Below are 27,090 nucleotides of genomic sequence, written 5' to 3'. Positions count from 1 at the left end.
TGGATGTGAATTCTGTGATATAGATGTGAATGTATTTTATGGGATGCTTCCAGCAAAGTATCCATCAGCGTTGTTCTCTTTAATCTAACTCATATTTTTTGCAGCTAATCCCATTTTGAAAKGTTCACCAGCTCTGTGTTAAAGGTGCCACACACACACACCTCCAGTGGATTATTTGAAGTATTTTGGTTTTCCTTGATGTATTTCTTCCCTGCTTTGAAAAGAAATGAAATCACTCTCTCGAGTTTATAATCTTATTTAACTGAGCTAGTTTTATCCTGTCTTCAAAGTGCATGCATTATTTACACTTTTGGTTTTGAGATTTGCAATACTAAATATTTGTTTTTCTTTTAGCTTTTTAGGGAGTTCCAGCTTCTCACACACACGGACATTYATAAGAAAACAGCGGAGATTTTGGAGATTTATTCAGAAAACATATTGTCCTTGTATGTGATGAAGAATAATCCAATTAACATTATGCTACAAGAAAATCTGAAGCAGCACACAGAGGAAGACGTTCTGAAATGTCAGTACAAATCTCCTATRCTCTGAATGTCAGAGTTTTGTTGTAGCTAATTGTTCTTACTTATGTAACTAAACTAGTTTCAATTGTACTGCAAAAACMTTTTWAAAATGTTATGGTTTCTTTGAAAAWATGGTGATGGTGAAGCATTGAGAATAAAAGCTACTAAATGAGTAGGAAAATTAAGTCAGTCAAGTACTGAAACTTCTTTTCCACTGAATAAAAGACTGCAGGTTTAATAATGTAAATAATTACCTTAAAATAAGTAATGCTAGATGAGCAGAAATACGTATTTCTAGATATGCGAGTGCTTATTATTTTCTAAAAATACCCAGAGAAAACTAATTCTCTTCTTTAGAAATAGCCCCATTAGAAAAAGACACAATTTCCTTTAGAAAGCACGTTTCCATGGTTAAAATCTTTATCTCGTTAAAATAAAAGAAGTAGTTCCCACTAACCATTTCAGGCACCTCAACTCTGCAGAGAGACATTGCAGGGAAAAGGGCACAGACTGGTACCTCTGGTGAGGTCCAAGTACCTCCCTGGCTGTGGGGGAGCAAACATCTGCTGTCACTCAGCTTTTTTCAGTCTGGGAAGCTGCCTGTGCCCAAGCTCAGCTCTCTGAAAAGTGCTCCTTAGACTCAGTTTCTATCAAACAGGAAAAATGCCAGGACGTCACTCCAAGCTCACACGASACAAACCCCTGTGTCTCCTATTGAAGTTTCATTTCATTTATTGACAGGTCATTTTGAAAGAAGCAAGCAGGAGAAGTTAAAATACTGGGGGTTTCCTTTGCCAAGATTAAAAACACAAGCACTCATGACAGATTAAAATGTTTCAGGGAATAGTCTAATCTAGAAAGGCTTTATGGACTTTCTATTCATAATTTTGGCCAAGGAAATCTGTGGATATAGTAAGCAATATCCCCTTTTCTTATACAGTGTGCCCACAGAGATTTTGACCCATGCCTTAGTAAAGTCCCAAGGCCTTTACTTTTCTGTTTTTCTCTCACAAACAACTTGATCTAGCACGTAGATAAATAAAAGCATGGCAAGGTAAGTTCAGTGAAGCACATGACATCAGAAAATGTTATAGTCAATAACTGCTGAACCAGAGGAACACCAGGTGCCAGGAGGTTCTGCAGCACCAGCTCGTACYGCAGCCTTCAAAGCCGTGTCCTCTGGCAAAAGGATTCCCCAGACATCCCATTTACTGGGAAGAGAGGAGTCTGGGGAAGAGCAGTGGGGGCAGAAAAACTACACAGCTCACAAATTCAACTAAAAGCAACCCAAAGGCCAACTTGCTCATTGTGAGAGAAATTGTAGTATTGAGTAGCAGGATTCTGTGAATGATTTGGACACTAATGTCTACTGCTAGCTGAGGTGTCTGAACATTCACTGTGGTACAAACTATCTTTAAAGTGAACTGAACAAAAGCTCAGCTACTGAGCTGTTAACTCTTACAACAGACTGCAATTTGTTTTTCCAGGATGCTACTGCGGTGACAGAAAGTTTTCATTTKTAATTCAGTAGAAATTCTTGCCTTYGACAGGTATGAAAATGACTGCTGCGTGTTTACTGYTGCCCGAGGTCTTTGGAGATGATTCCAGTCTGTTTGCTGCAGTCAATGAGGAGGTAGGGAACAGAGCACAAGCAGCCTTGGTCTCTCTTCCTTCTCTCACCTTCCAYCACCTGGCGTTTTGGTGACTCAGCTTAGTTCCTGGGAAGAGATGATATTAGCCTGCCTTTTGAGTAGAAATACTYCTAGAAATACTACCTACCTTCAAAGCAGTTTTATCAGGCTTACTTAATTGTCTAACCTGCTTACCACAGCAGTGCTGAGGCATCATTTGAAATACCCTTTTTTAAAATTTAGGTAAAAGCAGYGACACCAGTGTTGGAAGTGAAAAATCCCTTCAACGTGAATTCATGCGAGTTTTTCCTGTACATAGAAAAGGAAGAGTTAGCCCAGCTCGATGACTGCACCATGGCTCTGGCTGCACTGGTGGCTGCATTTCATGTGTTTGATATTCCGTGCCCAAAGAGAATCCACAGGACACTGAACTTCCTGGAGTCCCTGGTCTTTGAGGTGAGGAAYCCAGCATCCCTGCCCACCCWGGTAAAGACAGGGCTGGAGGCACCCAAGCATCCAATATCTGATGGTGCAMCCAGCACTCCTCTCAGGAGCATTTAATATTTTGTGAAAACAAATCAACTTGTGCCATTCTTTTTCGTGAAAGTGTATGTATATTTAAAAGTTATGTTTAGTAATGTCCTTTTTTTAAATTGTACTGGCTACTTCTTTAAAAAATTAAAAACTCAAACAGTTTCATGTTTTTAATGTAGATTTTAAAGCAGTCTAGAGATAATAAAATTTTCTAGATTACTTYATGTKTTATGTATTATTTTTCTATATGGARCATTGGACAAATTCAGATATTTTGATTGTCAGAATTAAAAAACATTGTGAACCAATGTAAGCACTTTGCTGCTTTAGATGGTAATACAGTTAATGTTTTGCAATGGCAATAATTAARCATTTACTTATCACGATTACTTCATAATATTATGATTGCTAGAGCCTAATATAATMATTTTTGTGGTTTAAAATGGTGGTAGCCTGATTTTTAATTTGAAGGATGATGACTTTTCACTTTTGCATTAATTTTTTTTGTTTTGTTTGAACATTAATCCTGGATTTACTAAATAGGGATTCTAAGATGATCTCTCAAAGTTGCAAGTCTTATCTGGGATGCTGCCACGTGCATTGGTAACCACAGCTTTGGTGCTGGAGAGGGAATGCCTCATTTCCTTCCCGAATTTGTTCCCCASAACAAATCAGCCTTCTCCACATGGTGACTCTCTGTCTGCCCACACAGAGTGGAGGCGCTCGCCTCTCTTCTTCCACAGCCTTCCCTTTTTGCCAACACTCTCCTCTTAACTCCTCTGTGCCTGAAAATCCCAGGGGATGCTGTCTGGCAGTGCACGGCTTCGGACAACTGCCTGGTGATAGACAGGAACAGCAGCTAGGACCCCTTGCATGAATTAGAAATAAAAAATGGCTTTTTGTTAAAACATTGCATTCTGTTAGAGCTAAAAAAATGTCAGTGTAGGCAAAGCTGCCCTTGTGGTCACAACGATGCTTTAAACACTCAGACACAGCCTGGAAGATCACAGCAGCCTTGTTAAAGCTTGGCTGTGCAGGGGTGACTCCAAGGCAGCGATTGCAGTGGGAGATCCTTCAGGGTGAGAGGAGATGGCTGCATTTCATGGCCAAACTCTCCGCTATAGGCTTAGGACTTTTCACATGGTTCCCATGGAATGCAACCTTTACCAGTGTGATGGCTGGGCTACCACCAACACAACACCAAAACCAATGCCAGCAGCCATTTGAAAGATTCAGATGGTCTGATGAGTGGTTTAGTTTCCAAGTGAATTTGTTTGGTGTAGTTTTTATAACAGAGGGGGCTATGCTCAACTACCCATCACATGGGATATAAAAGCAAGGATTATTTATATCCTCATAACTGCATGTGATAGGTGCGTGAATAAAAAATTGGGCTCAAGTGAGATTTATTCTACATCTTGCAAACAGTATTAATTCAAATCCATTTCTTAAACCACACTGCTTTGTAAGAAATTGTATATAACAATTTAAGGAGGTGCTAACATCCCCAGGCAACCTCTGTTGAGCTGCAAATCTCTTCCTTGGTTATCACTGCAGGCTRTAGACCTGGGACACAGCACAGACACAGAGGGTAAAGGAAAATAAACCACATGGAAGGACGGAATGAAATACAAGAGTAGAATTTGGCCTTTTACTAATCTGCATTTGCAACTTCAGCTGCTGCTGGTGACAAAGCCCAGGCTATAAATGAGATTCTGACTGAAACAGCCAGGGGGATGCAAGCCTTGGGAGTAAGTGTGAAGGGAGAGGGCACACATCTGTAGCCAAATTGCTTTTTAAAAAAATTCCCGGCCACACTAAGYTCCAGTGAGGAATTACTCCACACCAAACCCATCAGGAGAAGCTGGTTCATCCGAGAATCCTGGCCACACACAAAGGTAACAGAGGCTCCAGTTCAGGTTTTATTTGTATTGTAGTACAATAAGAGTGCAATTTGAATGTACAAATATTCAACAAAATGTAAAAATATTATTTATGCAATGCTATGGAAGGAAATTAACAGAGCAATGCAACTTCATACTGACCCTGTTTCACCTCATATTATGGCAGGTACCAGTCACCTACATGATCTGGAAGGGACACAGAGAGTGAAAACTTAACAACTCCAGCCAAAGAAAAGCCTAGCAAAATCTGGGGGAARATGCAAAATCCTCCCAGTCTGTGCAACGGAAATGCTGTTTGTTCTCAGCTCTAAAACTGAACAACTGCCCACTGCAGCACTAAACAGAGGGCTGCCAAAAAGCCTGATCCAACTCCTCCCTCCTCTTGCAAAAGTGACATTCTGGAGCAGTCCTCAGCATACAGGCAGCTAGGCTTTCTCCCATATAAAGTGCATCTGGTTTACATCTTACATGTATATATACCAAGTGCAACGACTTTACCTGACAAATCGTTACAATAATCCTCCAAGAAAGGAGGTTGCCTCACCTCAGTACCTGCCGGTGACTGTGCTGCCTGCAGCCTGCTAATGACCCAGTGAAATGCATGTATTTTACACCTAGGATGTGCCGGTGCACCAAAAGCATTTAAGCATCCTTTTCCTCGTGCTTTGCCTTTCTCCGCATGTCTTATTCATTTACAGATCAGTCTTCAGATAGAAAGTGATGGGTAAAATAATTCTCCCACCACTGGGAAAACAAACCCCTGTTGAATATGAAGCCAGCAGTCCTAGCTTGAGCATGGTTTTTCTCCATTGTTGTGATAAGTATGCTGAAGACAGGGAAGTGCAGACACGATTGAATGTAATTCCTGTTTTGTTAATCTCCTTGCCTCAAAATACTCCTATTTTCCTCCAGTTCTGAAGGACTGTAGCAGSCTCCCATGTAAATGGCTGGGACTCTATTGTGCAGCATAAACAAAAAGTCTTCTATGAAGTCAAACTTTATTTTTCAGTTGCAGCCTTCTCTATACTGGTCTTTTGATAAAATACATTAAAGATGCTGGTGGCAAAACTCACGTAACATTTTTGTAATCGTGCAAAAGTAAAAACATTCAGTTATCAAAAAAGCATTATAATTTCAACCCCAACAAGGTTTGTTTTGTTACAAGCAAACAGACAGTTTTATTATCTGTAAAGTAATATGCTGTAGCATAAAGTGTCACATATGTAACATTAAGTGTTTAATTTTTAAACTATGGCACAAATACACATTAGCCATAACAGTCTCATCCGGCTACCTGTAGCCTAATTTTTGGCTAATCAGTTTTTATTTTGATAGAATGAAGTAAAAGCTTCTGAAAAGTAAAATGGGTACATGAAGTACAATTCAAGAATCCTTAGAAAATATTAACGTTCCCTTATATAATACAGCATAAATAATGAATGAAGGTTTTCTTGATGACCAGGGAGAGTTAGGGATCCTAACCATCCATGGAGAATTAGCGCCATTAGTTTGGTAAATAAGACCAGCTRACTCGGTTGTTACACAGTACCTTCTCAAAAGCCTGAACACTTCCCAGAAGGATTCAGATGTGTACTGGCTCCAGGAGAATATAAATAGTCCACCAGTGCTGAACTTATGTTTCTTCCTTTCTGAGAGTCCTTACTCAACACTTCTAGTGAGTCTTTGTGCTTTGAATAAAACATGAGCTCCACTGAAGAAAGCTGGTGTGCACATTTTCCATTATCTTCAAAGTTCATTGTGTGAGTTTTTCTCTGCAGCTTTGAACATCAGAATGGAATTAAAGATTTTTAGGGCTGGTCCCAGTTTAATGCTCATTATTTTGACTATGTCTGATTGGGTCATTAGCAGAAATGCTTCTCCATCAATTTGCTTTAAAAGAAAAACACACAAAGCTATTAATAGGTCTGACAGTGCAGCAGTATAAACATTTCAGAAAACATGAAAAGAAAAGTCCCAGCAATTTCAGACAAAGTTAAGGACTGGCTGAATAAAAACATTTTCAAACACTTTCAGGAGAGCTTTGATTTCAACCTTTAGACAGATCAGGTAGTCCAAGAGTATACGGGATGATCTTCTTCCTGCTTGAAAACAACTGTCTGGCTAATTTTTAGCTAAACAGTTCTTATTTCCATAATGACAATATAAAACCCATTGAAAAGTAAAGGGGGCAAATTAAGTATAATTCAACTATACTGAAGCACAGCAATGCTTTTAAACATCTCAGCTATTTCCTTTTATGCAAGCATCCACAGGGAAGACTTCTGGATTTTCCAGCTACAAAGCTGGAATCCACTTCAGGCCTCCACTTTCTGCTCACTAAATAGAAAASTGAAATGAATTTGATCCCAGATGAAAACAGGGGCCAGGCTAATAAAACTGCYTCTGACACAAACACAACAGAACTTTTCAAAACACAAAATATTTTTTCTGCCAGCTTTGTAGTCCTTCTACTTACAGATGAAAACAACACATTACAAACATTACAAATGAACATTCTCCTGTAAGCAAATCACTCTCTCAGCAGGAGTGCTAAATCTCAACAGGAAGAGCCCCAAGATCCTCACTTCCAGGGGGTCAATGGGGCCAACATTTCCTATGTAAACGTTGGGTCACTTACATATCTATAGGTAAACTTTCAGTGGAATGTAATCTGGATAGCTATGCATAAAATGCAACCGTGGTTAAATCAGGAGCACCATTAAGCCTTAAAGATATAAATCTGAGCTAAAAACAGTCTAAATTTCTGTAGGACTAGAAAACAAGTTTTCTGAATCTGACAGCTGCAAAGGACACCCCAGCACTCTAAGGTGAGGAACACTGCAGTCAGAACAGCATCATGTGGTCACCCACAATTACTTTCTACTCATATTGTGCACAAAGCCAGACTTCGTGGGCTCAGAACTTGAAATATGTGAACTTGGGGATGCCCAAATAAAAAGCGGAAGCATTTTAACAGAAACAAGATGAAGATTTATTTCCATGGCAGAAGTTTGATCCAGCATCTTCTGCCTGCTGAAAGACCTACTGACATCAGCCAGTCCATGCCTCAATGACCTCAGTGACCTCAGTGGGGGAGGTTTAATTCACCAGTCACAGACAAAGCCTGAGAAGCTGAATCCTAGGGAGGGGAAGTATTTTCTCACACCTCTGAGAATGAAAGTGTTAAGGATTCATCCATCTCTGTGGCACTTTGCTGACTTGATTAGCAATATGCCAACTTTTATTCTTACAGTCATTGATGAGAGACCCTAAGTGACATAGGGGAGATTTGGGCTTGAACAGTAAAATGCCCAACATCTGAGCAAGTGCAAAATGCCCAGAGATGCAGCCTGTCAGCCCTTTGATATGCAGCTGTAATACTCATTAAAATCTACAGCACAGCCTGAAAATTCTGTTGCAGGAGATTAGTAGGGCCATCTGTATGCATTTTCCTCAGGAGATGCCCTCCCAAGTTTAAGTACCACAATTATTCTTCACCTGAAAGGCTGGCTGACTCTGCCCATTCAGGTTGTCTGGCTGGGATAAGCACCTGAAGTATTCCCTCTGGCAGCTGTGATCAAACTGCCTTCTTGAAGCTAAGCATTAACAGGAATAACAAACCTCTGAGCAGAAGAGAAAAAAACAACCCAGTTTATATGGCCTAATGTACCCAAAAGCTCTATCCGTTCCTAATGACAACTTTGGAACAACAATTTTCTCAGATGACAAAAATGCATGCCTGGTATGCTCACAAAATGAGGACCTACTTTTCTGAACCTCACCAGAACCTTCAGATCTTCTCACTTCCAGCTCACTCAAATAATTTTCTTAAACTGGATATATCAGGAGGAAGAGCATCAATAGCTAAGTGTGCTCTGACAAGACGCAAAGAGTTTTAAGATGTGGTCATCTTGAGCCACTGTTCTGCTTTATTTTACTTATTTACATCCTGCAGAACTAAAACAACGTACTTGCTTACAAGTTTCGTCCAGCCAGATCAAGAGACAACAGTAGTCAATCATGAAGTTGCTAACTAATTTCAGTTGGCAGAAAAAAAAGTTGGAAAAGCGCCTAACTGACACTWGGCTAGTTTTCTCTTTACTTTCATGACCTGAAAAACAGCCTAATATTCCATACATTTKCATCTGACTTTGTGGCATAGGTTGCACAGAGAGGTGGTGGAGTCACCATCTCTGGAAGTGTTTCAGAGGCACCCGGATCTGGTGCTGGTTGTTATAGTTTAGGAGTCATGGGGATGGTGCTGGCTTGGAGGGTTAGACCTAATACCTTCAAGATCTCTTCCAAACCTGATGATTCTACGATTCCATACACTTCATTCTGCTAATTTATATGTATTTCTACAAAGCTTTGTTATCTCTGACTTTTTAAAATAAAATTCACCCACCTCATCTTTAAACACCTTGCCATGTTCTTCACATCCTGGTAAACTTCGTATGAATTCAGAGACCTGCCACCAAAGTATACAACGATAGAAACTTAGTAAGACTCATGTTTTCTCAAAACAGTTGTTAAGGCTGACAATCATTAAAGTCTTTTAACTGTTGTTTTTACAGTCTCATATTTTCCACCTTCTTCTGTAAGTGCATAGAGATACTTCTTTTTTTCTCTAATCTAATGACATCCAACTGCCTCAGGTGCAGAGAACAGTCACAGGGACTTCTGAAAGTAAAGCAATGACAAGACTCTGCTGGCCCAAGCATTGCCATGTACATGAACAGAGGCAGGGCTCTTAACCTTAAAATCAGGTATTATGGCCTGACCACATCCACACTGTTCCTCTCTGCACCATAATCTCACCCTCCAAAGCAGCGTGCCACATCCAAACTATGCACCAGGAACAGCTCCTTGGTTCATGCAGACCCCTACATCATTGCTGCAGTGTTTGTGTGGGGACCAGATGTTGGCAGTGGAGACCATGAGCCCCTGATATGCTGGGCCATACATTCAGCAGTTCCCTTTACAACACCAATGAACCAATAAGTGTGTTTATTATATATATATATATATATATATATATATACACACACACACACATATACATAATAATCTATATCAATACACATATGAATTAATATTTCTGCTTCCAGAGCTGGATGACAGCAGAATGGGCATTTTGGGGATCATTAGGTCTGAGTCTAATTCTCTGAGTATATACTCATGTRTTTTTCTTAATCTGTGGGGATAATCTAAAGCTCTGAATCAGCCTTCAAGGACAGTGATAGCAAAACRGGAGACGAAGGGGGAACTTACCTCATCTGTACTCCACTTGGAAACTTTACTGGCTGGGATCCCAGCTACACTTGGAAGGAGCTTGCTCTGCTGTTCCCAGCGCAGTGGAAGGCCAGGGATTTGCAACTTGGAAGACACAATAACTGGTTGAGCGAGAAGCCTCTGTGTGTTGGGTTCTTCAACACCTTCAGTAACAGGAAGCAAGAAATGAGAAATAAATGCCTCAGTCAAAGGTGAGATCAGTCACAGTAAAAGCACATTCATTTCTATTCATACAGATGGGCCTCCCTACACAAGCTGTACAGTTTTGCTTGCACCAGAATTAGAGTACCATGACAGTTCTTCCAYTAGAATGACTATCATTATATTGGATCTCTATAAATATGACTACTCCTAGATGGAAAAAGTCTCTTTCAACACAACACAATTCTATGCCATGGGAGCTGTTAGCATAACCCACCATAGGTCAAATAATTTAAAATATTTTGGTACAATAAATCACACCCACATTTAATAGTTGTACAGCAATACAAGAATTAACTTAATTTTGGGGTTGAGCTGTAAGGAAATCAAAAGCAGCACTGCACTGCTACAAAATTCCAAGTGAATCAGTTATACACTTCCAGCCCACATAACGTTTATGGCTCATCCACAACAAAATGTTTTTCAGTTCTTCTGAGGAAAAACCACAAATATCTGCAAATTCTCTGCTTCCACTTTAACTGAATGTTTTATCTGGAAAATAAAATTTAACTCCTCCGTGCTGCTTTTTATCTCAATTATCCACAATGGAAGGAATGATCTTCCATCCCACTGCCCTCAAAGGTAATGTACTGGTGGGAGGGTGCTGCTGTCTGGAGAAAAGCAGCAGTTGCAGATGTGTCAGCAGGAATGAGTGAAGAGGCGTTCCTCGAATGATGTCAAACTGCATGCAAAATCCCTGTTCATTTAGAGCCATTGGAAGTGCAAAAGCACATGCCTGCTATATGAACTCAGGTCCGAGTGATTCCCAACTGCCAATTAAAATTGTGGAAAACCTCTGAAATTCACTCCTGAAGGAACAGCCAACAAAGTACACAGTGTTAATGCCTAATATTCCTTAATAACATGGTTCATGCAGCTACTCACAAATCCCTATGCAATTTTTGTTTGGATTACTCATTTCTGTTGAATTTCATTCTGCTTCCATTTTTCAAAAGCTGCTATTAACCACAAGTTCTCCCAATCCTAACTGTTCTAGTTTTCATCCATTTATGCCCAACAACTAGGGCACAAATTCCCATTATAGATTTTTGCCAACACAGTGGGGCTGATCCATTATATGGCTAACATAGGGTGTTACTATATTTGTGTTGCTTGTGTTGTTCTGCTCCTCTAGCCTATTTTTTTGTTACTTTCAACATTTATCCGCATTTTATATTAATGCCTATCATTCAGAAGTTGACTCTTAAGCCATTTAGTCAGCACAGTCAGCCCACTCAATTTTTTTCTTAATAGACTCAATATTTTACTACCAATATACTCTCACTCTTAGAAGAGAGTTCCCCAAATGTCTGCTTGCACTTCACTGTTGTTTAACAAATGCTCTTTAGAGCATCTAATACTAATAAAAATCTCAGTGAGAAAGGAATGTACCYTGTTAGACAGCAACTGTGCTGAACATAAAGCATATTTTACTGAACAGTATCTTTATAATTGTTCCCTCAAATGCCCTCCCTTCTAGAAAAGGTCTCTTAGGAGTTGAAAATACAAGTATTCAGCTATTTTTTTTCTTTCATTCACAAAACATGTAATATATTGATACTGCCATATAAACAGCTGACTCTAAAACTCKGTGAAGAAAATACTGCACAAATCACACCCCGTATTCACACTTTTAAACACAGCACAGCATCTAGGTACAGGCACAGTGGCAGCATTCTCAGTCTGTGTAGTACCTGCCTCACTGTAAGGCAAAGAGCACAAATGCAGCAGGTAAAGTGCCAATTTATCCAACTAGATGGAGGAAATTAAAAAGTACCTAGCCCTGCAGGCGATATAACCACAACATGACAAAAGGAAATTTAGTTTTAGTGTGGGTAACCTTGTAACAGAAACTCCAGAATAAACCACTGTGGCTACTCTGTCTGTAATACCAGACAGTTAAAAGTTTTCCCTGCCCTCATGCTCTGGGGTATTTCTCACTCTGCAAGCCTGGYTTGCCATAGAGAGGCAATCTGTCTTTCTGGGCCAGAGAAAAKATGAAATATTCCAATTTATGTCTCAACTGGGACATTTACTCAAAGAGTAACTTTAGGTKCACCAGAGGTTAGCCAGTTTCATCACAGAGCCACCAACAGCCTYGAGAACCACTTAAGAAACAAAATCTGCTTGCCAGCTCCACAAAACAGCAGTCGGATGCACAAAGTTCACACTTCTAAACCTAACCTGTGYCTGCTGGCATTTTGCTTCAGAATCAGCCCACCTGCCTTTACATTCTTCCTCAAACTTTATGCCACCTTGTTAACCTTCTCTCTGATAGCTCACCTCTATCTTCTTAGTGAGTTACCGTGGAACAAAATTAAAACTTATGTTTCAAAGAAGCTAAATGGCAAATACCTTTTASCATTAATGAGAGACCAATAACACTGCTCATTCCCTGCTGCATGGTTCTAGCTCTTAGCATGTATAAGCTTTTTAAGTACAAGACTTATGTCCATTAAAAAAGTTATGATGAMAGGGCTGTGATTTCAGTGGAGTTRTTTAGCTCCCAATAATCTTTCTCCAAACAAAGGGAAGACAGCAGAACACATTTTATAAAGTTATCAGTAGAGAACTGATCAAAGTATAGCAAAAGTAGGCTGAAGAATAACAAGGTAAKCGACATGCCAAAAAACAGGACAACAAGCACTGGTACCCACAGTGACAGTTCACAAATCCCCAATTATTTTATCTTGAGCTTTCCATGACGATGACAGCAAGAACCTAATGATCCATTTTCATCTYACAGATTAAATGTTCCATCTTAATAAAATACATAATAACAAAACACTATGCTGGGAGGACAACTTTTCTAGATAACAATGTAAGAAGGTGCTCTATTTTCCTAAATCTAACTATGCAAGAACCTAGTAAGCCAAGCTTGTTGGTGAAACTTTATCCAAACAATTCTGTCAAACTCAAAATGCTTCACAGTTTTCTTAGTAGTAAAAGAAGAATTCCCAACAATTTAGAATATTCCCAAGTATTTGAATTTGTTGGTTTGTGTCATATAATGCAAACATCATCATCAAAACTGCATGTTTCCTTCCTGCTGAAATAAAATACTCAAAATGACCAAAAGCTCTCTTCTATTTGCTTTAGAGACTTGCTTCTTTGAATGTTTCATTTTCTCTAGAATTCTGAACTACAACATGTTTCAAAACAGTTTTTTCACAGCTCCTGCAACAGATGGAACCTCTCACATTTTACACACTCGTCAGCRTGCCTCAGATCTATCCAAAAAGTGCTGGCAGTCAAATGACATCTTCAGATAAAAGAAATGCATCAGAGGTTAATAATTAAAAATAAAAAACTACCTTCATTTTATCTTTATGCAATCTCTACTAGTCTCAAAGAATTTCTTGGGTTTTACAGAGATGAATTCACTTAAAACGTAAGACAGATAGCTCTTAAAGAAACACAGTTACTCAAAGTCCTATGAATTTTGATGAAAGCCTTGCAAACTTTGTGTTGCAGCACAACAAACRGAAKAAAATAATCTAAAAATTCAAGGAATTAAGATTAGGARATTAAGACACTTAACTTTGCATTGACCTTGTATGAATTAATAAAATTATTGCAGCAAAAGCTGCACTGAAACAATGCACTGACTCAGTCTAATAACTAGCCTGACGTACAAAGTTTTACACATGCAAAATAATTATCTAATATAAATTGTGATGYTCTGGATTTGAGCATCAAATTTCAGTGAAATGAGCATCCTCATTTCAGTGAGGATAGAAATTAATAATGAATGGCTGCTTCAATCYGTCCAACTGGATCTCTGAACAGCCRAGAGTTTTCATACAGYGKTACATAAAYCACACAGAATCACTGAACAGAASTGAAGTCTATGTTGGAAGAAACCTTTGGAGACTTTATGAGAACTTTCCTGTCTCAGCAATGAGAAGCCACAGTCTGGCCATGACCTTCAACAAGGCTGAGCSTGGCTTGAGTGAGCTACCTTAACTTTGCATTGTGTCTGCAATGTGCAAATGCTTTAACTTTCAATACAMTTTCAAGGCAATAAGAATGTTTTACCTTTACAACTCAGAGTGGTTTAATAACCTATTTTTAAAAGTCAGTGAAAAAAAAAAATTACCGAAGTGAGATTTTTTTATATCAGTAATCATTTTGCACTCAYCTTTGCAACAGYGATAAAGTTCTTGGCAAAGCCTTTGATAATTACAAGATAAAGAAATACAGTGCTAAAAATGTTGCTGTCAAAAAATTTTTGGACACAAATAGTGAATGTGGACAAAAAGTTGCAACACAGTTTCATGAGAATTTCAAGAAACATCAYACTTCTTCACCTCTGCAGATTTTAATTTGAAACAAATAAAGTACTGCTAATTTACCTTTAATTTCATTTGAAATGAGCAGCTTATTTTCTGTCTCCTCATCTTCACACTCTTTGCTCTTTATGGCGTCCTTTGTTTGCAGTACTCCACTGAGGAAAATAAGATGTTCAATTTTTATTAATATATCATAAAAACCTCTAAGCATGATGACATCTCTTGCTAGCAAAGCTATTAACACACCAGRATTCCCACACAAAGAATGTTGTATCATCATAAAATAAAGAAACAGGGAGGATCTAACTTCTGATTTACACAGACGGCACAACTCCTGACATGAATTTTGCAAAGAAGGTTCAAGAACAGTGTAAACTAAGATAAACCATAGCATCACACCTGACTTTATAACTGAAACTCGAAAACGTAAGAATGAAGGCAGAAGATGGAAAGAGTGGAACCCACATATAGAGGTTCATGTCCCACAAAGCATTACTGGTTATGCAGGCCATTTTCAGGAGCTGTGTGAAATAGCACCTACTCATTTTTCTCTGCCCAACCTTCATCTCTAGCTGACATCAACTCCATGTCAGCATAGTTACTGACACCCTGTTGTGCAGCTGTTAATGATCCCACTGAAAACATCTGTATTCTTTTGTATCTGCTTTTGCATTACTTCTTATCCAGCTGCTCCCCCAGCTTRGCCAGCCCAAACATTTGCGGAGGGAATGTCTTCCCCCTGTTGAGAAAAATGGGGCAAGAGATGTGGAAATAAGAGAATTTCTCAAYGTGGGTGGGTGGAGGATGACTTTACTTCCATCGTAAAGTCAGTCCCTGGGAAGTTCCTTTTCAAACTCTKCCTTCAGAAGGTCATTCCAGCCTGGTTTCTTACAGATGTGGAGTGGTAAGAATTTGCTGACATTATGTGTCCATTTAGTTCTGCTTTTAAGAATTCCAGARCACTTTGGTCAATTCTTACAAACCCATCACAGATACAGAGCACTCAAGAGAAACCAAGTACATAATGAGCATTTTTTAAAAATAGGCGCCAGACAGAATGACTCTTAAGAGTCTAGAGCACAAGAAATCCCACTACTGTATGAACTGATGCTTCACTGCCTACAGGGGAAGCAGTCAACAAGAATCCCCTAACGAATGTCACAGATAAAAAGTCAATCGACCTTGTAAAGACACCTTGTCTAACGACTTGTTAGATATCAAGATTAGCTAACCTCAAAACACAAATCCACAGAAGAAACACATCTATTGAATCCCACTGTTTACATTTATACCACTAAAYACTATTTATAYATTATATACAAGRAAATATTTGTGAATARATCAAGTAGGAGTTTCAAGTTCACWGATTTCAACAGAAATATAATTATTACACTGCTAATGCTGCAAAATGAACACAGCACATCAGAAAATCCAGGTTCTGTAGCATGACAGGACACAAAACAAGCAATACCAGTGGATTGCACACAGCAGGCGTGATTTCTTGTACCACCAAGTATCTTCCTCAGGAAGRTTTATTTACTTAAATATTAYTTTTGTAACTRCACAAACAYAGAARACTTCTAAAGTAACATGCTACAAACCAGTGCAATTAATTCCAAAGTCGAAAGAAATTATAGGTGTAATTCAACATGAGGAAAAGAGATCAACAAGTACCTCCCTATTTTCTTGAGAGCAATTTTCAAAGCAACACACATCCAGAAATTTTACCTCATTGGTTAAATATGAYAGTATCATGAATTGAAGGTTTTGGGCAAGAGGCTGGAAAACAAATCAAATTTTCTTTTAAGAGTCAGTATAATTTGATTCCCAAGCCTGAGTGTTCACATTCCTTCATTGCAAAGATTTCTAGAGTGGAATTCTTGTTATGGCAAAATTCTTTTGCTACTGTAAAGATACTTTCAGAATAAAATTTAATATGCTGTAGACATGTAATTTTTATCCTGATTTATAATCTCAGGGGTACTGATTTATAATTCCAGAGGGACACACTGCAGTATTTATGTACATAATTATATTTTTGCAAACCAAAGTTTTCTAGTATAGTTGCCTGATGCATAAAGAGCTTTAAGAAAAAAAAGAAAAAAAGAAAAAGTAAGTGGAACTGGATATTAGCTGAGTACCACTTAGATTTAACACAACAAAATAAAACTCATGTTTGGATTCATTTGTTATTCATTCCTCATTGAAGGACTTCTATGAAACAAAAGATTACCTGGAATATGAAGGTATACACAATTGAACTGAAGTCAAACATAATTAAATCCACACCATGAGCTCAGCAACTAAAGAGCACACAAGTGTGTGTATCTGTGTCTTCAATTATGCATGTGCACTTTGAATACACAYCTAAAAAGATCCACTGGGTATTCCAATAACCAGATGCTCAATATTTCATAAGCCCAGCAGTGCATATATACCTAATGTTGTGAACATTATTTTTCATGCCTTTTTCAAAGGAAGATTATTCAGCTGAAAGTCCTCTATGACTCTGCTGGATACATAACRAATGAGGAAAGCTAGATGATAAAATGCAGACAGTCATCAGGGTATTCAAATAGTTGAAATACAAACTGCAAAGTCTRTGGGTAGTTCAAAGTTGGCACACCAAGATTTATTCTCTTAATAAACATGACTCAACACAGTGAACAGATAGCATGTGTATTGGTTATCTTAAGTCTTCTAAAGGTAACACTCCCTAAAAAAGTAGAAGACAAAAATATTTTTCTTCAATTAATCTTAAGAGATTGGTTGTACTGACTAAGTATATTTCTAAAAAAAAAAGGTGAATTTATCATAAGTATGATTAAAATGATGAATTACAGCTACTTTTTAACAGAGGTTATTTCAAAATTACACTTGAAGCCCTCTTTTTTTTTTCTTTCTATTTAAATTCACTACAGTATGACTAGTGAATGCTCTTTATTAGTAGTATGGAAATTATCTTGACACTGCTTGATGGTCTTTGTAGATCTTTTCCAAAATAAGAATAAAACCTGATTGAAATAATATGAAACAATGTTTTAGAAAAATTATTTTGGCCAAATATAAGGAGATGAAAAAAAGCTACACACTATGTTTTTTAATTTAACAGAGGTTTTTGCAATAAATTAAACAACGGATAATAGTTAAATATTCTAGTGGAAAAAGGAAGAAAAATCATAAAACACTGCCAGATCTGGTTAACTCAACTTGAAAAAAAAGTTTAAAAAAAAATCTTGCAGTGTTTTCATTTAATTCACAGAATATCCTGAGTTGGAAGGGACCCATAAGGATCATCAAATTCCAATCCTTAACAAAACAGTTACATTTCAATCATCAGTGTTACTGTAGGACATTTATCACATGATACCAATTCTCCAGTCTCTGTCTCTCAAGACACAATTACTGGTAACACAGCTCATACATTATGAACACAAAATAATGTAGTTTATGTAAATATGTAACAAATGACACCTCTTATTCCAGGTTGTCATTTATTTCTGTTTGAAAATAGTCAATAAAATAATGTAGCAATGCTGTGACTAATTAAAAATGTAGGGAATCCTACTGCCTTACATATTCCTATGAAAACACTGAATTGTGTATTTTTAGCTTCCAATATAGTTCCAAACTTGCACGGAAGAACAAAATTCATGGTATAAAAAAGCTATCTCATGTCATTTTCTATCAAAAATGCATGCTAGATACTGAAAGTTAAAGACTCATTTTTAATTTTTCCGTGTTTGTACATATTTGTACACATAAAACACATTTGTACACAAACCTAGGAAGAAGGACGTCAGTTTCCAATAATTGATCTGTATTGTATTTTTCCTCTCCTCTGACATGTGTCTCTTATTTCTTGTRTACATTGTGATATTCCCTTCCCTGCTATTTCTAAGATAAAGAGAGCAGAAGAGCCTCCATCTCCTTCCCCACTGCTTCCAAGAATTCCACAGACAAATCACTGAGGTCCACTGCCTGAAAAGTTGCACTTTAAACTGACTGAYTCCAAACAACAAATACTTTGAAAGGAACTGAGAGTTACCCAGGTGGTGCCTTCTTTTCTTTCACATTGCATAACAGGGGCTTCTTGCAAGGAGATTTACTTTCTGCATCTTCCAGCTTGGTTGTCTCTGGTACAGTTTTCCCAGATGGTCGATTGTGAGGTGAAGATTTCATACCTACGTGACCAGGGCTGGGGCATTTTCTGTCACTGTTAAAACAAATTAGCAAAATGATAAAAAGTGGAAGCAGCTAAGCTGTTGTTTAATTTATTTTCTCTATGGTCATTAGCACAGCTGAAGACATACAAGGTGTTTTTTTGTTTAAGAAATACAGAGAAGTTTTCTATTTTCCCCTAACAAAAATTTTGTATCTGTGATTTTCAGAAATCAAAATACAGAACTTCTCCATTAAATCAATGGTAAAATGATTAGGCAATTCAACAGGAACAGAATCTGTCTAATATTATTTTTGACAGAAGCTATCCACTTCTAATATTTGTAACACAAGAACACTTTGAGGTATTACTTTCCTTCTATCCCTTCTCTCCCATGATATATCACTGTGCAGCCTTTAAAATGTTGAATGCAGCCTCTTAATTGGGACAATGAAAAAAGCAGCACTTGACACAGTCCCTGCCACTGAGGGCATTGCTCAAAGTGCTACTGGATTCACTGTAATGGTACTCAGGCTACCTGCCAGGGAGTAATTAAGTCACTTCAGATTTCTAAAACCCTACATTTATAAGAACAATCAAATCAGGCAGAACTCTTTGACAGTGGAATATTGTGAATTTTAAAGCATGAAGCTGAAACTGTCTCTGAGAAGGCAATTTAAAATACCATCTATTGAAAATATGTTGTCATTACAGTGGGAACTGGAAATTTTCACTGAACAGTCACATTTTCACATTTACATWAATGTAACCCTTGAAGAGAAAGGAAAGCCTCTCTTGCTTTCCTTGGCTTCTTAAATTCTATATTTTTCCCTGTAGCCCAAAATAAGCACAGGAATCAGCATCCACAATTTCTGAGATAAAATGATCATCTGAAAATAATCATCWTGGTATCACATTCCTTTGTTTTTTCCCAGTGCTCCTGTTTAAAAGCTTCAGCCACAGACTTCTGTATTGTTCTTACATAACCCAGAAAATTGATTCCCCACTCTCCCAGACAGAATAGTGGCTCTTCTTCAAAGAGCAACATTAATTTACAGTCACATCAATAAGGCCACTACAACAAACAAAAGAAACACAATTTCTAAAGTGAAAACAACTGGCCAACATTCAATTTTAAACTTCAATTAACCTTTTAGTAGTCAACACAGTTACACTGAAGATGAAACCAAACTCCTGCTAAACCATAGACAGTAAAATCAGTATCAGTCTTTGATAGATCTGTGACCTTTTTGATAAGCACTGAAGAAAACGTTTTTCTACCCTCTAAATGAAAATGTAGATAAATAGGCAGGCCTTTCTGAAACCATTCAGTCATTGCACAATTATAAACTGCATTGCAGAACACAGAAATAAAGTACTGCTGTTAGTCACAGAMATGGCTTCAATCATAATTACTTGATTACAGGAGAGGTGGGTCTTTCACTTGTTTCCACTTTTCTGTTTCTGGGGATAGGACTGGCTGCAGGCATCTCCCCACTCAACCGGTCAGGTAAGAGGCTTTCTTTGTTCAAGTTCATCTCTGAATATGGGCAGCTGACTGCACTAGAAATTGAAGAAAAAAAATGACTCCTTATTCTCAGACACTTTACTGATTTCACTTTTTTCAAACAAAATCACATTGAAGTTTTCCAGAAGTAGATGCAATAAATTAATATAAAGATTTAAAAAATGCAATAAGTAGTCATACTTTAAAAATGTTAATAAATCCATCAATTGAAAGAATTCAACTTCACATTTCCTTTTGACAGCAGCTTGTGTAACACAAATTATATTCATTGGTATTACAACATTCACTGTGGAAAGTTGCTTGATAAATGTTTAGCCTGCTCTCTCATAATTCCAATGGTATTTACACATACAACACAGGATGCCTTTGACTATACTCAAGTCTCCCCAAATAAAGTCATATTACCACAGCTATTTATTTATTCATGTGAAGGAGGGTGTCTCTATTATGTCTCTAAAGTCTATACAGAAGCTGCATTGCAAGGGCACAGCATGAGGAATGGTGCACATGCCCCTAYTGCAGTGAGTGCCCCATCACTGCAAATGCCATTTTGTGATATTCCATTGAGAGACTGCGATATTTTCACAGTCTTTCTTAACATTCAACACTCCCTATTTCCCCACACTCCTCCTAGGGAAAGAATTTGACACTGACCACTGCTATAATGACTTGTAAATAGTACTCTAACAAACATGACATTTGTACCAAAGTAAGAAAACCTGTGTTTGCACAAGAAGCAGGACAGGGGAAAACACAACACAAACCAAAACACATGGGGCTGAACTAGGATTTTTTCTTTAGAAGAATGCTCTAGAGTGTTCAAATGATCAGTCAACCAGACCACACACTCAACACATCAGTGGTAATATCCTAAACTCTGAATAGTATATACATATCATAACAGTGAATAACATTACTCACAACTTTTCAAAACTCYCTGCAAGATATAGGAGAGACTGTATTAAATGTGATGCCCTATTTGTGGCTCATGAACTATGACACTAACTATATGCTGAAATTATGCTTTCCTACTCATCTGTATTGTTACAAGGACTTCTATAATGTTAAAAGGTAAAAATCTGTGTTCTAGAATTTTGCTTATTTTCTTTTCAAGAATATAACGACCCATCTTTCCATAAATTGCTGCAATGCTTTGTTTTGCTGATAGTTACATGCATGATTTCCAAAGAGAGCTGTCTAATAGAAACAAGTCTACCTTGACAGCCATATGCCCTGCCACCTCCAAATTACAAAAATAAATGGAAAAACAACAGCTTTCACTATCATTTTCTTCCTACAAAGCATAGCATTAAAAAAAGAAAAAGGCCTTTTATTCAAAATATGCTGTACACTCTCCTTTTCTTCTACCCGTGAAGCTCTGCGTTCAGTATGAGTMTATAACAGCTCCTATATTGGGGTTGAACCAATACTGGTGATCTAATTTTGATGTTGCCAATATAAACAAAAAGCTGGTGGAAATTTACATTTCTCTCACCACTTGCATAAAAGGAGAAAATTCCTTAAGGCCAAGTCAGTCAGCCCTTGCTGAGGTTATCAAGACAGGAGATTGACAGCACACCTGATTTCTTCAGTTGGCTCTTTTGAAAACAAGATGATATCAACTTTTTTTAATTATTATTTTTAAATTCTTGAGTAGCTATGTAGAACTTGAATTATGGAGGGAAAAAAAAGAATAGTTTCTGCTTTTCTAATCAAGATGAGATCCCTGTTTAAGGCTACTCCATGCAGATGTTTCTCCATAAGTCTGTACAGTGCTTTAAAGGGACATGCAGCCATATCCCCAGGTGATCCAATGAAGCACAGAACAGTCATCTTTGCTTTCTTGTGAAGAACTTTTTGTTTACAAATCCAAATAAGAGAGAGTCCAGACACCCATTTGGCTATAAAGCCCTATGTTTGAAGTGCAACATGCTTTTGTTAATGATGTTTTTTTAGACACATGGAACAAAATACACAAATAAAAATTAACTTGGAGCATTCATCTTTCATTTCTAGTTAAACAGAATAGGGTGTTTTATTTTAAATTTATATATTTCTTACTTACATTTATTCTCAGTTTACTGGTTTTGTGTGTTTTAGAACTAGTCTCTGCCAGATGTCTTGTGCTGCTGCATCTAACACAATGATGTCTTTTTTTCTCTTTCAARCAAAATACAAGGTGAAAGACACAGGCTTCTGCTCAGAAAAAGGTTTTAAKGCACCAATGCTAGTGTGATTTAAGTTCTTGCTGTGACAAACACATACCACTGTGATAAAATACAGTTATCAGAAATTCATGAATATATTGGTTAATCTCAGTTCTGCCGTTGCTACAGGGCAAACCATGTAATCTTCCTTTGGCTTCCTAATGCTCACAGGGGTGTTTTCAGACAATGTTTCTAAGCATTGAAAAACAGTGTTTCACAAGGAAACACTGAACACTACCTGTGTGGTATTTAACTTCAGCTGTGTATCATTAAGCAAGCCTTACATCACAATGAAATCTGACAATATGACTGTCAGATTCCAACAGGTTTTCTGTTTACCAACACCACTAACAGGTTTTACATTTTTAAAAAAACAAACAAAAGACTCCAAGAAAAAGTCTCAAAATTCAGTATTTTATTTTAACTTGCCTGCTCATATACTACCTTTTCCTTTAGTATTTTCTGGAAAAATGAAGTTGAATGACCGTTTCAGTCAACAATAGTTATAATATTAAGGATGCTTTGGACCGCTAGATTCAGACATTTTCTCTGTAATTAATTATCCAAGTTGCTGTATCATTTTTCAAAACCTCCTTCATAGTCCTTTGATGCTACTGTTACTTGAGGCAACAAAAAGAACCCTCCTGRTTTCCACTGTTAGCTTTGTTACAACAAAACACAGCATGAATGAACCTGTGTATGGCTTTGGATCAATTAGTGAAACCTCTCAAATCTCCATGCCTCCAGCCTTCAGTTCACATTAACTTGTCTGCTACACAGAATGGAAAAAATTAATCTTGTTATTCCTACATAATARAAGTATTTGATTTATACAGGACTAAGCTTTTAACACAGCTCCTCTCAAGGACTCAGAAGTCTTGATGTTTAGGTTTTTTAATATTAAATAAGGATTTTTAACTTTTCTGTCACCTTAAAACTGGATTTCTGCTCCAGCTTACAGTTCGCTTTAGCACATCATTTTGAAAACAACAGAAGYTCCAAATGCAACTCAGTTTCCAAAATGATCAGATGTCCTTGCTGTGGCGGTCCCAAGGTCTGCCAGGGGCTCAGGAAGAACCGCAGGATGCAAAAGTAGCAGCAGGTCCTCAATGTGAAACCTCTGCTATTCATGGGATGGAGCAGTACACCCTCCAGCACAGCTCCACAGCTTTGAAAGCAGCCCAACACTGAGATCTCAATCCCATCTGAGCTGCCTCAGTAAACAAACAGGCACATTAACACCACCTGACACACACCTTCCCCCGAACAGGAGTGCCATCAACCATTTCTAAATGCTGAATGATCAGCACAGCACAACAATTAGCTGTCTGCAGGGCACTACTAAAATGGCAACAAACTGGCTGGCAATATGTGTGTCCCTGACACAGTTTTCCGAGGAAAGGGAGCCACTGCTTCCAGAGTCCTGCCTACACTGAGTAAAAACTGAGCATTAAARTAAGTTCCTGTTTTTATTGAATCATGGAAGATGAATAGAGAAAAAGGCAATGCRCCATTCTGATCACAGGCCCGGGATTTCCAAGTCAGCAGAGGTTTTTACGTAAACAGCCCTTTCCCGAACCCTCTGATGGAACAAAGTGTTGAGCAGCATATCCCACCTGTATTTATTTTGCAACTGTTCTTCTATCACACTCAAGATCTATCTCTAAGTGGAGTTACACACATATCTCTTTTCTAAAACGTTAATGGTAGGAGGATAAACCTGGGCTGCTGAAAAAAAGGTGTGATGTCCTGCTGGGCTGAGGTTTCKGCGTTCATACAACATGTGCTGTCTTACAACACAGCCTCCACCACAGCACTTCAGTTCATCTCAACTTACACACAACAGATATGAAGTTTGAARTTTCTGGCAAAAATTTTTACTCACAAAGGGCTGACTCAAAATTCTAATGAACTCATTACTACTGACCTCTTCGCATTACCACTTGAACTTGAGAATTACTGCATGCATTAAACTTCAGAGTTATGCAATCATAAATATGCAAGTGATCTGCATAATGCTAACAATCTGTACATCAGGCTGTTTCAACAGCACACAACCCTGGATCATCTGTTGATAGATACCAAGTCCTTATTAACATCAGCTTTTCCAAAAAGTAAATGCTTTAGCCCCGCTATATAATTAATCACTGAGGCTTTCATCTGATTCCTAAGGAACAAGCTCTCAAAATTATTTCAGAACTACTTAGCATTTTAAATTATCATCTTTTCTGCACACAGGCATTTATGCGTTGCACCTCGTAGCATTTTAAATTATCATCTTTTCTGCACACAGGCATTTATGCGTTGCACCTCATTGCAAAAAAAAAAAAAAAAAAAAAAAAGATAAGCATGGTTAAATACATTTCAAGGTTGCCAAGATAAAAGAGCCATGGGAATGCTACCTGATGTGGAAAATTATACAAATTTCAAATTCTCTCCATTAATTCAGGAAAAAAGTGGTGGTAGAATGTTAGAATGTTTGGGGTGACCTGGACCCTCAAGTTTGGAGGCTCCAGATGAGTAACAAATTTTCCTCAGAAATATTCAAGAACTAAACTAGAATACCAGCACAGAAGGCAAATCAATAGCTAGTGAATAAGATAATAACTGGTATAATTTTATGAAAGAGCAAATATCTGTCTTATCATCAACAAAATCTTCTTTGTTATATTTTATGCCCTAGAACTATCAGTTAATGTGCAAATAATATGATTACTAAGACTACAGTAAARATAAAATACAATGAAATGCCATGAGTTTGTTTCTTTTCTTAATATTCAGGATGAGTAAGTATAACAGCCTTTAAATAGCGTGGAAAATGTAGCTATAAAAGCAAAGGCTACACAAAGTAAACAGACATTTAGCTCTTACTCATYCCCTCCATCTAAAACATTAGAACTTTTAGTGCCAATGTTTAYTTAGAGAGATCATAAATGAAAAACTTTTCAGACACATTCGCTTTCTTTTTCTTTCCTTATTTTAATTTTCAACTTTGGGCTGAAACCCATGGTATGCTCACTGTGGTGTTACACAATCAAAAATTTGTTGCACAATTCTAGTCAACAGGACATAATTCTCTCCCAAAAAACGTGAAAAGATTGCAGAGCTCACTCTTGGAACATGGTAGTTTAAAAAGATATTTTAAAAAACATATAAATAATAACCAAAGAGCAATCCGCTAACCACATGAGAGAGCAGGAAGAATAAAGTGACAACATTTGAGAATTCTATGGCAGTGTAATGGAAAAATGATAACTTCTGAAAGTTCTTATTTGCAAAAAGGTAACAGGATGTTATTTATGATGCTTAATTCTCAACAAACTGTATTACTTGTCCATCCCTWATTGAAAGTCTGGATTCCCCCCACACTCTAAATATTTTTAAAATAATAAAATTTCCACTTGGGTARTGTTTCCCATTCTTTCTGTCCCCTCCATTCCATTTTTCTGTGCTAATGTTATCTACTCTCTAGGATGAGATGTCCTTATTTCTGTATCATACTTCAGAAGGTGTTCAACAATCCATCTTTAGACAACAATCCATCTTTAGAAACATAAACAGAAGCAGCAATCTGTCATTCAGGAATATGTCAATCGGAATTTCCTTTCTAGCATTGTTCCAAGCCAACAAGCGAGTCCTTACTCCTGCCAACCAGGCAGAACAAAAACATCGAATCCATAATAAAATCAGTGGCTTCATATTTCAAAAGGTTCAAAAGTTATTGCTTTGTACATATCTGTCTGCATCATTTGGCAATCTGGACAGCAAGCCGAGGAATCCTCATAGGAACAAAATACAGAGTAACTGAATCTACCCATTGTGACAAAAAGTAATGTACGACAAATCTTATCTCAGCACACCCTGGTGAAATGAAGTTACAGATTGCTAATGTTTATTTCAGCATGCTCACCATGGCAACTGAAATAATTGCATATTTAGGTTTACAAGATTTCCTATTTTTTTTTTCCAGCTTGGATTTGTTTTCTTGTGAATAACAATTTAAAAAAACCATCTGCACACATCCCTCAATTGAAAGAATAAAATCAGTTTCACAGAACATACCTATGATGGCCGATATGTCTTGCTCTTTTAATGTGTCCAACTCCCTTACATCCTGCTGTGGGACACCCTCCTTGCTCTAAAGCTTCCACCAGTTCCAAGGGACCTGCACRCCAGGTGAAATTACAAATGAGTTTTTAAAAAAATGATCTAATATTTAAATGCTATATAAAAATGCACAAATACCAGTGCTTTGTAACAAGCATGAAGAAACAAGTAAACAGAAGTACTTTATAATGCATTCTGCAAAAGCATKATACAGATTTAAATAACCTAATCCACAGGAGAAATTATTTTATTCTGTGTGAGTAAATCTCTAGAACAGAACTACATCTATATAAAGAACACAAAATCTTGGAGGAGCTGCATGACATCAAATTTCACTTCTACTATCTACATTTAATTGGAACCTCRTTGTTTTGCAAGAGCACAGAAAAACTAAGTTATATATCCCTGCTGCTGAAGACAGGGATGTGTTTGTAATGCATACTGACACTTTTTAGCTGAAGTTTTCCAGTAAACAAGATGAAACAAAGGCTGAAAATAYTACCAAAAAAAGAACAAGCCATCAGGAGATTTTTGACATTTTCACTTCTCTGAATTTATGTGTCTATCTGATTTTCATCAACCTGTAACAGTGATGCCTGCAGAGACATTAAAGCATGTATGCCAAAACAAGCTTTGAGGTCCAAGCAAACACACACAATTCATAGTTTCATAACAAGTGAGAGACTTGTACAGATAAAGAGACTTGTC

The 27,090-nt window shown here is 37.5% G+C and overlaps 2 protein-coding genes across 8 annotated transcripts in view; one reads left to right on the top strand and one right to left on the bottom strand.

Moving 5' to 3' along the window:
• SAMD3 (sterile alpha motif domain containing 3) overlaps positions 1-2,756 on the top strand; it is a 35,884-nt gene extending 33,128 nt beyond the window's left edge. For both annotated transcript variants that reach the window (XM_057364340.1, XM_057364338.1), the window contains 3 exons: positions 355-526; positions 2,075-2,157; positions 2,399-2,756. In XM_057364340.1, the coding sequence (XP_057220323.1) occupies positions 355-526; positions 2,075-2,157; positions 2,399-2,716 (573 nt within the window). In that variant the 3' untranslated portion in view covers positions 2,717-2,756. The remainder of the gene's footprint in view (positions 1-354; positions 527-2,074; positions 2,158-2,398) is intronic.
• Positions 2,757-4,598: 1,842 nt separating this feature from the next.
• The window catches only part of L3MBTL3 (L3MBTL histone methyl-lysine binding protein 3), a 76,909-nt gene continuing 54,417 nt past the window's right edge, over positions 4,599-27,090 (bottom strand). For 5 of the 6 annotated variants that reach the window (XM_057364355.1, XM_057364359.1, XM_057364358.1 and 2 more), the window contains exons 16-22: positions 26,338-26,440; positions 19,957-20,103; positions 18,427-18,594; positions 14,442-14,533; positions 9,865-10,028; positions 8,999-9,061; positions 4,599-6,483 (exon numbers count right to left, since the gene is read on the bottom strand). In XM_057364355.1, coding sequence (XP_057220338.1) covers positions 6,340-6,483; positions 8,999-9,061; positions 9,865-10,028; positions 14,442-14,533; positions 18,427-18,594; positions 19,957-20,103; positions 26,338-26,440 — 881 coding nt within the window. In that variant the 3' untranslated portion in view covers positions 4,599-6,339. Of the gene's footprint in view, positions 6,507-8,998; positions 9,062-9,864; positions 10,029-14,441; positions 14,534-18,426; positions 18,595-19,956; positions 20,104-26,337; positions 26,441-27,090 lie in introns of all 6 variants that reach the window. The other variant, XM_057364354.1, reaches the window with a different exon arrangement.

This window comes from Malurus melanocephalus, unplaced genomic scaffold (assembly GCF_030028575.1).
Source record: "Malurus melanocephalus ecotype Western Australia unplaced genomic scaffold, MMel_1.1 scaffold_38, whole genome shotgun sequence".
In the NCBI taxonomy this organism is placed as follows: Eukaryota; Metazoa; Chordata; class Aves; order Passeriformes; family Maluridae; genus Malurus; species Malurus melanocephalus.
This window is presented reverse-complemented; position numbering and strand designations above follow the sequence as displayed.